The 13,704-nt window shown below is 38.7% G+C and overlaps 1 protein-coding gene across 2 annotated transcripts in view; it reads left to right on the top strand.

The window, feature by feature from the left end:
* Positions 1-394: 394 nt before the first annotated feature.
* Positions 395-13,704, top strand: part of oca2 (oculocutaneous albinism II) — a 42,010-nt gene continuing 28,700 nt past the window's right edge. Inside the window, exons 1-9 of one of the 2 annotated variants that reach the window (XM_078790250.1) lie at positions 395-870; positions 6,937-7,161; positions 9,561-9,656; positions 10,870-11,067; positions 11,622-11,679; positions 11,802-11,874; positions 11,959-12,116; positions 12,196-12,278; positions 12,403-12,556. In XM_078790250.1, the coding sequence (XP_078646376.1) occupies positions 6,944-7,161; positions 9,561-9,656; positions 10,870-11,067; positions 11,622-11,679; positions 11,802-11,874; positions 11,959-12,116; positions 12,196-12,278; positions 12,403-12,556 (1,038 nt within the window). In that variant the 5' untranslated portion in view covers positions 395-870; positions 6,937-6,943. Of the gene's footprint in view, positions 871-6,874; positions 7,162-9,560; positions 9,657-10,869; positions 11,068-11,621; positions 11,680-11,801; positions 11,875-11,958; positions 12,117-12,195; positions 12,279-12,402; positions 12,557-13,704 lie in introns of those variants that run through there. The other variant, XM_078790249.1, reaches the window with a different exon arrangement.

Below are 13,704 nucleotides of genomic sequence, written 5' to 3'. Positions count from 1 at the left end.
GATGGTCTGGGGCCGTTTTGCTGCTTCAGGACCTGGAACACTTGCTGTAATAAATGGAACCACAAATTCTGCTGATAGAGAATGTCCGGCCATCTGTTGGTGACCTCAAGCTGAACCAACTTTTGTTCTGCAGGAGGCTGTAAACACTCGGTTCCAGAGAGTTCTTTTCTAAGACCGGCTACGCTGACTTCCTTATATGGGCATTCCCAGGTACAAGCTTGCCCTCCCTTCGCTGTACTGCACTGTGTCACTGCTCTGATTTCACCGTGGTGGAATAAATTACAAAGAGCGTTTTGGAAATCCAAGGAAATCCAGCTGGAAGAGGTGAAGATTCTGGAAGATCTAGAAAGCTTTCTGTGCGGGTTATGGTGTGCAGCTGCTGTAAAGGAGTCAATATAAAGAGCTGAAAATGGGCATCATACTGTAGGTCCCCTTTAAAATGCCATCCTCGTGTGTTGCTCCCATGTTGTCAACATGAGTTTTATCCAGAGTATTGGGAGTAGATGTGAAGGAGGAGGAGGTGTGTGTGTAGCGTTGGTATGAGAAAGTCTTGTGTTAAGCTGCTATTAGCAAATGTGCCCCTCCTCCTCCCTCCTTCTACTCCCCCTCCTCTCTCCTCCCTCCATGCTGAGCTCTTCTCCAACCGAGTGCTGAGGAACATCTGCCTCCTTCGCTGGGCGCACCAGAGAGGACATCAACGCCTCAGCCTCCCCTTTCTCCTTCTCCTTCATCTTCTTCCTCAGTTTTACAAGGTCGGCTGCAGACCAACAGAACCAGAACACTTCATCTCTGGGATCTCACACTTCATCTTCATCCCCATCATCATCATCCTCACCACCATAAACACCACAGTGAAGAACTCCTGTCACGGTATGTACCATCCGACAAAGCTTTGCTCGAAAAGGTTTTGAAAAGTGAAAACCTCTCACCTCGGCTCCTCCAGGAGTTATATAAAAGCGTACTACCTGGAGTGTATTACTGGATTTAGGTAACCAAAGTATTTTCTTAGAAGTAGTTTCCATCATCAAAGACTGAATATTACATTTTCAGTTATATTTACAAATATTATTTTGAATAATATGCTTTTCAAAATATTATTATTGTTATTATATATAATATTATTTAATAATATTGAATATGTTATTCAAAATAATGTAAAATAATGTTTATATAAATATTTCTAACTTTATTTATAAAAATTATATACAATATGATTACATTTCATATATCAAATTAGTTTTATATGTTTCTTTTAATTATTTTGTATTTTATTCTATATTATGTTAATTGTGATTTTATACTGTTCAACATTTTACTGTCTTACAATAATTAAAGGTAATAAATGATATGATGTGTAATGAATACATGAAATTAACTCCTTAATTCCTATAAGTAAGTGGCTGTAGGCAACCTCCAGGTATATTACTTTAATTAACTCCATTAGGTGTCAGTAGCTGCATATGAAATATAATGAATAAACAATTTTTAAAATTAATATGATAATACAATAAAATTATTATATAATACAGTATACTATTATTAATTATTATTATTAATTATAATAATAATAAAATTATTATTTTAAAATATGCAAAAATATTGTATATGTTAAATGTGTGGTATGTATATATTTATATGAAATATTTTTAAAATATTGGATATATACAGTATGCTAATATAGTATAAACATTACACTAAAATATGTTTTAATTATTTCAATTAAAAATAATTTATATAATGACACATGATACTATTTACAATCACTACAGTCTATTATACATATTATTTTACTTATATTTATTAAATTAAGTTAATGTAATGCATATTATTTACAAATACATATTTTAATGCTTTATTAATAAATAAATAATTCAATATATCATAAACAGGTGCATCAAAGGCAAATACCCACTGTGCAACATTGGTTCTACAGCTGCTGTGGTGTGCAACATACTCATTGCTCATAAATTACCATGTGGTCAAAAAGAGCTACGTTTGTAGCTTTCTCATGCACTACAAATCATTGTTAAAGTTGTTCATTATAATGAATGTTCACAAAGTTGTGGTACCTAATCAGTTTGTTCCAGAATTTTTGACGAAAACTGCAACGTTCAAAAACCGAGGTCATTTTTCCCACAGGTAATGATGGCAATCCATTTACATCCAAATGAATTTGATAGAGAATAATTCTAGATTTACAGTAAAATAATTAAAAATGAGAAATGGATGGAACTTATTGTTGACGAGGGCTTCCCGTACGTCTGGTGAAATTAAAATCAATAGTGTTATTGACCTTCTGCTGCCAATTGCAACTTCCTTTGGCCCCATGGTGGGTTATATAGCAGTCACACTGAATGAATAATGCAGTCAATCATGCGTAGGGTGCTTTACAGGATAGGGGTCTTTCGTGTACAGGATAAAGGACTAGTTCTTAGAGTTTCACCACATAGTTCATCATCCATGAAGTCTTTCCAAGGATGAGAGGAAACAATGGAGGCTGATGTCCATTGAAGGCATCAGCTGAGCGGCCTGTAGCGGGGGGGTCAGTGGATCGGGTCAGCGGCGTCAGACATGTGCTCGGTCAGTGGTGTAAAGGTTGCATGAATCCGCCGGGATTATTGCTCACATGGAGGCCCGGCTGGAGCTCACGTGTAGCGTTGGAGGGTCATACCATGAATGTGCGCCTTTGAGGAAGGCGCTACAGTGGGGGGGGGGGGGGGACGACTCAGACTCATTTCTTGAAGGTCGGCAGGTCTGTTATTCAGAGTCTTTATCCATGCTTGAAAGATATTGGCGCTCGCATCTCATCCAGTGGTTTTGCACAGATACGGTCAATAAATACATATTGTCATCTTCTCAGTTCCCTTCGTACTCCTTAGTGACAAAACATGACAGAAAATAACCAAGAACCATTTGTTAAACGTGACAAATTCTTTCTGTTACTTAGCGCTAAGGAATTTCTTTGAATTGCTCCCAACTGAATTCCACTACCTGTCATTCCCATTTAACATCCTGTGTGCTGGAGCCAGTTCAATTCCTAATCCAGTTGAAACATGCAATACTGCAGAAAGACTGATGCACACACAAATGCTCAAGTTGCCGTTTTCGAAAATTCGGCATAGGAAAATGGTCAAATATTTGAAGTACTAAATAACTTTTTCAAATATCATGGACATGGCAAAGAACGAATACATTTGTTTAGGGCAGGCGTGTCCAAAGTGCGGCTCGTGGCCATTGTGGCCCTCTTGTAGGCATTATATTACATTATTATTCATGTAATTTTGGTAACATACAGTTGTAAAAGATGAAAGAAAAAAAATCATGTTAGGAGAAACCTACAAAACAACGAATAAAGTTTCAATTTCAGGTCAAAGTTAGGTTATGTATGAGAATAAAGTCAAAATATGCTGGCGATAAAATTTCTGTAAAAATTTACAGAAGAGCAAAAACAACAATAACAGGAATGAAAAACCAGCTGTAACTTTATTAGAATAAAGTCACTTTTAAATTACATATATATAATAAAAAAAATAATAATATTTTGAGGAGAGGTAATGTCATTTTAGTGGTATACAGTTAAATATTAAAGTAAATATATTTTTTTAAGTCATAATAAGAGAAAGTTGGTGGGCTGGCTACACAGCAAGGAGACCTGAGATTGATTCCACCCTCGGCCATCTGTTTAGAGTTTGCATGTTCTCCCCGTGCATGCGTGGGTTTTCTCCAGGTACTCCGGTTTCCTCCCACATTCCAAAAACATGCTAGGTTAATTGGCAACAAATTGTCCGTAGGTATGAATGTGAGTGTGAATGGTTGTTTGTCTATATGTGCCCTGTGATTGGCTGGCCACCAGTCCAGGGTGTACCCCGCCTCTTGCCCAAAGACAGCTGGGATAGGCTCCAGCACCCCTAGCGACCCTTGTGAGGAAAAAGCAGTAGAAAATGAATGAATGAATGAATTTGGTTATTTGATGTGGTCTGCTGTTTACAAAGTGGTCCTGAAAAAAGGCACACAAGCACATATAGCAGATTGCATGACACTTTTACAGATACATTAATTCCAGGTGGACTGTTACTCGGCCAGCAAGTCAAAAAGTTTGCCCATTTCTGTACTTTAGAAAGTTTACCAGAAAAAAAAGCCCCAACAATGAAAAAAAAATGGGGGAATTTTTTTTTGTTTTATGGTGACCAAACATCCTGTTTTCCCAGGACAGGTCCTTTTTTCACAGCCTGTCCTGGTTTTCTGTTTGTTTGTTTTTATTTTTAAGAAATTGATGGAAATGTCCTGGTTGTCATCTTTTTTTCCATCAAATTGGGTGGCCTCAGGGCAGTCTGCTGCATGTGACATAATCCTACTTTTTGAGTAAGTTTTGCCAAATTAGGTCTTGTAAAATTGGGGACAAGTTTGTATTTGGTTATAGATAGTATTTTGCCTTTATTGTTGCAAAGGAACATATACTTCCCATTTTTTGTTTTTACATCCTCGCTGTCCATTGACTCCTGAGCTTGTGTGCCTGTGAGAATTTCTGCATGACAATTTCACACCAGGCCTAACAGCCTTGTCCAATTCATGTGACGGGCCTCACGCCGCCCAAGAATGATACTGATTGTGGGGCCTCCCACCGTGGGCTGTGTGTGTAAAAGCGCATGATAAACTTTCTTTTTAAAAATTATGCACACTCCTTTGCCACAGTTGAATTGAATGGAATGGATTTGAAGCGGTGTTGGAAGGTGTTGTCTGTGTTATCACTGTTTGTGCCGGGCCACATTCGCCATCTTGGTTTTCAGCATGTTAGAGAGTGTGTCGAATCGACTTTTTCTGCTTGAGTAAAACCCTTAAAGGCTTAAGGACATGACCGCGGTACGGTTGGCGACGGTAAATCCCAGTCAGGCTTGTATTTTCAGCATGGCGTGTGTTGGCGATAGCGCCGTCAGTTATTTAAAGAGTGGAACGTCACAGCAGCGAGACGCAGCGATGTTACGTTCAAGAAGAGGCATGTGGATAAAGTTCTCAGTTATTTTCTTCCATGTCCCCAATTACTGTTGAGAACCTGTAGTATTTATTTATCTGTACAAACCACAGTATGAGCTGCTGGCACCAGTATCGTTCAAGCATAAAGACAACTTTGAAGACATATTGTGGCTTCACTATATCATGGTTTTCATAATAGGTTTTCATGAATTCATAAATCATGGAAAAAAAAGATTAATCTGCTCATCAAAGCCTGTTTCAAATAATATTCATCGAATAAATTTAAAATATTAGATAATGACAACACAAATGAACACAAAATTATTGAGGGAGAAAAAAAATCTGAGCTTTGGGACTCCAGCTATCCACAGTCAGAGCCATTATCCACAAATGGTGAAAACATGGAACAGTTGTGAACATTCCCAGGAGTAGCCGGTCAACTCTCAACCCCAAAACCAACAACAATCCAAGAGGTCACAAAAGACACCACAACAACATCCAAAGAACTGCATGCCACACTTGCCTCAGTTGAGGTCAGTGTTCATGACTCCACCATAAGAAAGACACTGGGCAAAACCACTGCTTCATCTCAATTTTGCCAGGAAACATCTTGATGATCCCCAAGACCTTTGAGACCTTTTAGAAGGTGTGTGTCCCATTACTTCTGGTGTAAAAGTAACACCGCATTTCAGTAAAAGAACATCCTAGCAACAGTAAAATATGGTGGTGGTAGTGTGATGGTCCTGGGCCGTTTTGCTGCTTCAGAACTTGGAAGACTTGCTGTGATAAATGGAACCATGAATTCTGCTGAAGGAGAATGTCCGGCCATCTGTTGGTGACCTCAAGCTGAAACCAACTTGGGTTCTGCAGCAGGACAATGATCCAAGGCATGCCCTTAAAAAGGCTTCATGCTGGAAAAGCCTCCAATGTGGCTGAATGACAACAATTCTGCAAAGATGAGTGGCCCAAAATTCCTCCACAGCGCTGTAGGAGACTCATTGCAAGTTATCACAAACGCTTGATTGCAGTTGTTGCTATTAAGGGTGGCCCAACCAGTTATTAGTTTTAGGGGGCAATCACTTTTTCACACAGGGACATGGAGCTTTGGATGTTCTGTATGCATGTTGAAGTAAACATTACATATGTTGTTCCAAAATGAAGCATAGACTAGTGTAAAAATGGCTGAATTAAGTTAGGTTTGAATGCTTTCAGGCACAATAATCCTCAACACGGGCTGATGATCCAACCCTAACACACACCAAGTTAAAATTCAACACTGCTGTCATTTCACCCCCCCCCCCCCCCCACAGACACACACATTTTTCAGCCAGCCACACAAGCACAAGTCTTATTTATGTCAAATTTTGTGTTATTATGTCTACTATATTCGGTAATGGGAGTGTAAAATTATTATAGGGGTATTATTTTATGTCTTGAGGGCTCTAATAATGTAAAACAATGTATTTAGAAGGTTATTCTGTGCTGTAATACCAAACATATTCATATATTTACAAATAAGAAATCCTACTTTGCTGAAACTCTAAAATCCAGCTGAAATGAGTATGTGTTTTAGAACGGTTCAAAGTTGTTTTTCAAACTATATTTTAGTTGGGAGCATTCAGAGTACAAATCCTGTTTGTAATAATTGTTTTCTTGTTACTGGTAATGTAATTAATGACTGTTTCAGACGTTACAACAGCGTTACTGTTAGCAACAGTAGCGAAATAACTAGAGTGGTGGTTGCTCACACTCAGGGAAACACTGCTCCCTAGCACTTTGGTAAACAATTGCAGCCCTCAGATCTAATCTCATGAAACATCTCACAAATTCTTTTACATAATGAAGGCTTTTCATAAACGTAAGACAAAAGTGACTTTCCCATGCATGTTACTAATTCTATTCCTCTTTTAGAAAAGTAACTGAAGCTATGATGTATTGTTTTTCCCACCCTGGTGCTTGCTGCAGTGTCACCATGTACTTGGAGAACAAAAGCAACCTGGACTTGGACATATCCCAGGCCTCGGCGCCGGTCCACCAAGCCCGCAACAGCCTGAGGTCACCGGAGGGCGTTGCCGGGAACTTTGATGAGCTGCGTCTCCTGCAAGGCATCTCGGAGAGGAGAGAAACTCAAAAGCTGCAGCAGTCGGCCGGCAGGAGTCAGGGCTACGTTCCTGTTCGCCAAGAAGATGGGTAAGACGACCACAGTCGTTTTGTTTGGTGGGATGCTGTGTTTTTGTACGATATCCAGTAGTGCAGGAAAGGTCAAACTGCAGGAAATGTTCAGTGAAATGAGTCAGTCAACATTCTATACCCAATAAAGACAACTTACTCACCATTTTAGTTTAGCTTAGCATTTGCTAAGCTATTGTAGATGCACGTAACTTATTCTCCCGTCTTCTTCTCGCAAAAATTTTTAAATATTGAAAATGTAGACCTTGATGCAAGCTCACTTAACATAACGTCTTCTTGCAAAAAACACACAAAAATAAATCATTAGTGTGATTCATTAGAATAAATAATTAATTAGAATAAAAATTAAAATAATAAATAATAAAATAATAATTTAAATTAATAAATAAATAATAAAAAAATTAGAATAAAAATAAACAATCAAAAAGTGTAGATGCCCATGCAAGTCCACTTATTTCTCATAACTTTTATTGGTGAAAAAGCTGCAAAAATAAAACATATAACTCGATAAAGCAATTACAAACCAAATATATTAATAATAAAAATAAAAAAAATAAAAACATTGTTGAAAGTAAATGAATAAAAAACATAAATACATATAAAAACAAAAAAATACATATGACAATAACAGTAAAAATGAAAAACTAAAAGGTCTAAATGCCGGGTATGAGTTAGCTTTTCATGTTTCAAAGACACTTCTTGTTCCAAAAAGTTGCAATAATTATGAAAATTACTCGAATTACTCGATTACTCGAAGGTTCCAGTTTTTTCCTGCCTCACTGAACATCAAGTTGCCATATAAGGTTCCCTAGCCGATAAAGAGCACATTTTAACATGGCATCTTTTTAGTGCTGCACAAACACAAAGTGCTGTTGAAAAAGTGATAGCTCATGTGTCACACAACACAATCCATATTCCAATATTTCATATTCTTTGGAAGCACACATGCAGAATCACATTACATGTCAAAACTACAAAGGGGAAACATGACAGGGATACACGGAAAAATATTACTGGGAATTTGTGTGTGTGTATCACATGACACATGCTCTTGACTGGCCATACACGGTAAATAAAAAATGCTACAAAATGTTTTCTTAATTATAAAAGTACTACTAAAAAAGTAGACCTGTATATTTCACCACAAAGAATCAAATCATAACATTTTGCTGTTTAATACTACTTACAGTACATGCTGTCATTGTATTACTTGCCGTCATTACCAAGGAAGTCTTGTGTCTGCTGCCCCCCAGAGGCCGAAAGTTGCCTGTTACAGTGAATCATACTCAGAATGGCTAGCTAGTTTGGCGTATTTAGCTGTTAGCTTCTCATGTTAATTAGCGAACTCAGCCTTTCCTTGTGGAAATACTGCAAAATGACTTCAATATATGGAATGTAAATAAGACACTTGTTGTGTGGACGCTAGAGACCCTTGTGGGTCATTTTTAATATGTGTGTAATATGTGTATAATTGTGAATAGCTGTGGCTATGACAAGCTTAGCTAAACTTATTTTTTGGTTCCTTTGGTGCGTTCAATGTCAGACTAACTGGGGCGGACGTTAACCAAGGTATCACAAACGCATGTCAGCTGTGTGATATAGGTGTTACATTATTATTAGTGTGAACTCCTTTTTTTTCTTCTTTAATAATTTTTTTTTACAAATTTCTTGTCATAATATTATGACTTTATTCCAATAATATTATAACTTCTTCTCCAATGTAATTTTCCAAAAATTACAACTTTAGTTTGGTATGACTCACATATATTATAACTACAAGAACCTCCTTTTTTCTTTAATTTTCAACTTGCTACTAAAATGATGTTATTTTCTTTTTGTATATTACTTTTTTCGCGTAATATTTCGACTTTGTTCTTGTGAAATTACTCCTGATGTGTTTTTTTTTCCTTGTTAAATTATATTTTTTATACAAAGTCAGCCATGTGCCGCAAATAGGCCAAATGGTATGCAAGTATTACTCCATGATATGAAATATATTTGATGCTGAAACACTTGTGGATCATAGAAGCACCTTTAGCTTGGGCCTGTTCTCAGGATGTAATGTCTAGGAAAGTGGCATGAAATGTGTAGCGTGGTCAAGGCAACAGTGCTGGAAATATCTGTCACGTGTTAGTAGCAGCAGAAAACCTACCAATAACATAGCCTCCCACCTGGAGACCCAGCTGGTCCTCCTGGAGGGGTGGCACCAGCTTGCAGGTCCTTCAGTGCAGCAGCAGGGTGACAAAAAAAAAGATCTAATAATCAAGTCTTCCTTGTTGTGACAGGAGAGCATCTGGCAGTCTGCTCACACACATGGTACATGGGGTCAAAGTTCGTGAAAAGCCTTTGTTTCCCTGTGAAATGATACTATGATTTTTCTTTGCATATTTTTCTTCCAGGCACAATTATAGTGTGGTTAATATTCTGACTGGGAAGACAAATTCAGCCAACATCTCAGAGAGGTCACCTCTGTTGAGGTTCCCTCAAGATGACAGGTGAGCATAGCGCCCTCATTAGTAATGCTAAGTGTCATAATTAATATACATAGGCCAACATGGTTCATAATGTGGCCATATTTCCAGCTGAAGGGAATTTATGATTCATCTTGGCACTGGAAATGACATGAGGAAGTAGCAAAAGATTGCAATGTGACACTGAATTAATTATCCAACATGTATAGTAGATTACAATGTGCTAGATCAGGGGTCTCAAACACTCGGCCCGCGGGCCAAATGTGGCCCCCAGGACACTAGTTTGAGGCCCCGCCTTGATATGAAAGTTTAATGTTAGTGCGACCCGCGCAAGTTTGATATGGATGCTGTATGGTATCATGTACCCAGAAAAATTATTACGTTTGATTAATGTTCATGTTAAAGGTTGAATAGCTGTAATAGTTATCCTCCCTATCCGTGTGGAAGTGGTAAGTTTTTGACTATTTAAGTTTAAAGGAAATAACTTGAAGGCTACCGTTTAGGTCGCTAGCTCTCTAGTTTGCGAGTTAGCATGTATCTCAAGACCCTGCAGTTGCGCAATATGTTGTAAATAAAAAGAGTATAAATGTGACTATAGTCGTGTTTTGTCATGTCTACAGGGCTCTAATAATGCTTTGTTCATTTCAATCTGAAAAAAATAATTTATGTGGTTTCTTAAGTTTTTATTATTTGCCGTTTTATTATTATTATTATATTTATTTATTTACTGATTGATTGATTTTCTTTATTCTTGATTTGTTTATTTATTTTTCATCTTATTTTGTGTAGAAAAATAAAAAGTAAGATATTTGAGAACAGTGGAATGTTTTATCAGAGCTTTTCTTGTAGAAAATTGGAACCAAAGCAAAGTTTATTCATTTTTCTGTTTTTAATAAATGTGTTTTTTTTTTTTGAAAACCTGATGCGGCCCAATATCACCCAGACACGAGCTCCAGTGACCCCCAAGTAAATTGAGTTTGAGACCCCTGTGCTAGATTATTTATTTATATTCATAATTTTTTTTAATTACAATGTTTTTTCCCCTCTTAAATTCAGTATCATCCAAAAGACTGCAGCTATTTGAAGTGATACATACTATAAGCAGACAATGCCCTAATGGGTACATTGTGGCCATCTACAGCAATGCATTTGTAATGTTTCTTGTTTTTACGGAAACTAATAATGCCATATGATGACATATAGGTTAGAAATGTTGGCTTTTTTGCTTCCTTCCCAGCATAACCTACATGACCGTACACAACCCCAGCTTCTACGGAGGGGAGGAGCCCTGGGACAGCAGCGCCATGGACCTGGAGAGGAGGTACCGGCTGGGCAGCGAGGTCACCAGCCTGTCCTTGCTACGCTCCAACTCGTCGGACAAGAGCGACACTCTAGAGCACCTCAGCTTCAGCTTCAAACTCACCAGCAGTATGAAGTCAGTTCTCCACTATATGGACGTCCCCACAGTAGTAGTACACTCTTGTTGTCGTGTATTGTGTACAGTAATAGATCCATCTTCTATGCCGCTTATCCTTACTTTGCTCTAAATATGTTCCGGTGCTGGGGGAGCTGAGTGGGGGGCAGACAGGAAGTGAAAATGGGCCTTCAGAGTTGAGTTTTTATTAAGATCACAACAATAGCCTGTGTTTTTTAGCGAATATTGTGCTGTTGTGAGACCATTCAAAGCTACAATAAAAGTATGTTGTTTCAGTAACATTAGTGGCTACATACTACACATCATTATAACGTCTTTGAATGCATCGTCTGGAAGCCTAAGTTGGATTTTAGTTCATTTAGCCATCTTTGTGTGTGAAAATGCTTCATTTAGGCCAAATGTGCTGTAATGTGCATATTTCTTGACTAGTAATAGATGGTATTCAGTCACACAACAGCATGATTTATTAATTAGTATATATTTTTAAAAACTGTGATAGCTTAAAGCTACAAAATTGGCGTGGGGACTACTACGTGTGTTTGTTGTGTTTGCAGATGCTGCTTCAAAGTGTCCAGAGTGGCAACCATCTTCACGATTGTGGTTCTCTGCAGTGTAAGTATCAGCATCAGCATCATTCCATGATATCATTTCTTCACTAATCACGCAATAAGCTCTACTACAGCTGAGTTGAAGGAAGTTAATTAGGAAATACAAACACTTTGTTGCGGTTCTAGCTGTTCTTCAGCATGTATCCAGATCGAGACAACCCTTGGAGGATGCTGGCCGTCTCTTCCACCGACAGCTTCTGTATCCGCTTGGACGTGAATGTCATGTCAAATCAAATGTGAAAACACTAAAAGAAATGTTCTCTTAACGGGCGGCGGCGCACAGCGATGAACCTGACAGATTTTCGAGACAACGCTCTGTTGAAGCTACAGGTGGGAGGCCCTTTCACTGGAGGGATGGTGGACCTCACCAGCCAGGAGTACATCCTCATCCAGGTGGAGCAGACGGATCCACCTGGTCAGCGGAGGAGGAGGACTCAGCAGGTAGAAAGAGACATTTTCAACACACAGGAGGTGTTTTTGGTTTTCAGTAGTTGTTTACTGGATGTTGTTTGGCCTGCAGGTGATTTACAACTGGACTATTCCTCTGCACAGCGAGCGAAGTGACCAGGTGGTGCTGACCAAAACGTTTGAGATGCTCAGCAGGTACACCGTGTATAACATTCTCACCCAAAACACCCAAAAAGAAAGTACTCACTTGATAAAATTGTCATACTGCTGTGATAGATAAATAAACAACTATGAAATAGGAGTTCCTTTCCCCACACAGCGACCCCATCATCATCAGTGTCCAGGCCTTCATGAGGGACAATGAGGTGGTGCCGCTGTCCATGACGCACCAGTCGCTCTACGTCAGCGTGGAGACTCAGGTGGCCATCGCTGGAATCATCCTGACAGGCGTCTACGTTCTTATCATCTTTGAGGTATGTGTACTGTCAGCACACCGTGGTTTCTCGCAGGATTGCAATCTATTTGTGGCGGTGGCACAACCTCATCATCTAGTTTGAATGCACATCTCATTTTCAGCAAAAAAACACAGAAAATGCGTTTAGAATACAAATTAAATTTCTCCTGTCGCTTCCTTTTCGGAGCTCATTTTTTTGTTGCGATCCAAATGTATTTGTGGGAATACATTTGGAGAAACACGGATTCTTCAGTTCTTTTATTGTCTATGTGAGGTCCACATGGTAAAGAGTACAGGTTTACAAAGTGCGGCTCAGTGGTCGTTTGTGGCCCGACCTCTTTTTGTATTAGCGACACATTCTAAGAACTTAATTTAACAAGACAGAAAAAATCTGTAGTAATTTTACAGGAATAAAGTCAATATTTTAAAGTGGACCTATTATGCTCATTTTGGACCCTTTGTATTGGGTTGTGGACTCCTATAGAGCAGCTACACACAATAAGCAGCACAGAAAACTTTCTAGATCTTTCAGAATCTGCACCTACACCAGCTGTATTTCCTTGGATTTCCAAAACGGTCTGTTCTAATTTATTCCACCCACAACCTGCCTCCGGGCACGCCCACTCAGCTGCGATTGGTCCACTCAGCTTGTACAGCTTGTACCAGGTAACACGCTTGTAAGGAAGTTTGGCTGACTGTGATGTCACAGTAAGCCAGTATTATAAAAAAACTTGCTGAAACCAAGCGTTTAGAGTTCTAACTACATTTATAGGTCAGAAAAGTGGAAAAAGAACAATAGGTCCCCTTTTACAGAGGCAAACACCTCTGCAGGTCTGAGGCTGGCCATGGCTGGAATAAATGAAAACAAACCGTTTTTGAAATCCAATGCAGATGGAATAGTTGCAGATTCTGGAATATATAAAAAGTTTTCTGTGCTGGTTATTGTGTGTGGCTGCTCTATAGGAGTCCACAACTCCATACAAAGGGAAGAAAATGAGCATAATAGGCCCTCTTTAAATTGTGTCAAGCAGACTAGCTCATATGAATATCAAATGTAATCAAACCCTGGGTATCACCCTGCAACCAGTGCTTCTCAAATGATGCAGGGAGGACTTTCAGTATTCGTGAAGATCTGCCAACTTGTCTGAATTTGTGCAGTTTGAATGT

The sequence above is a fragment of the Doryrhamphus excisus genome, linkage group LG4 (assembly GCF_037039965.1).
Source record: "Doryrhamphus excisus strain RoL-2023G ecotype Guam linkage group LG4, RoL_Dexc_Guam_v1.1, whole genome shotgun sequence".
Lineage (NCBI taxonomy): Eukaryota > Metazoa > Chordata > Actinopteri > Syngnathiformes > Syngnathidae > Doryrhamphus > Doryrhamphus excisus.
This window is presented reverse-complemented; position numbering and strand designations above follow the sequence as displayed.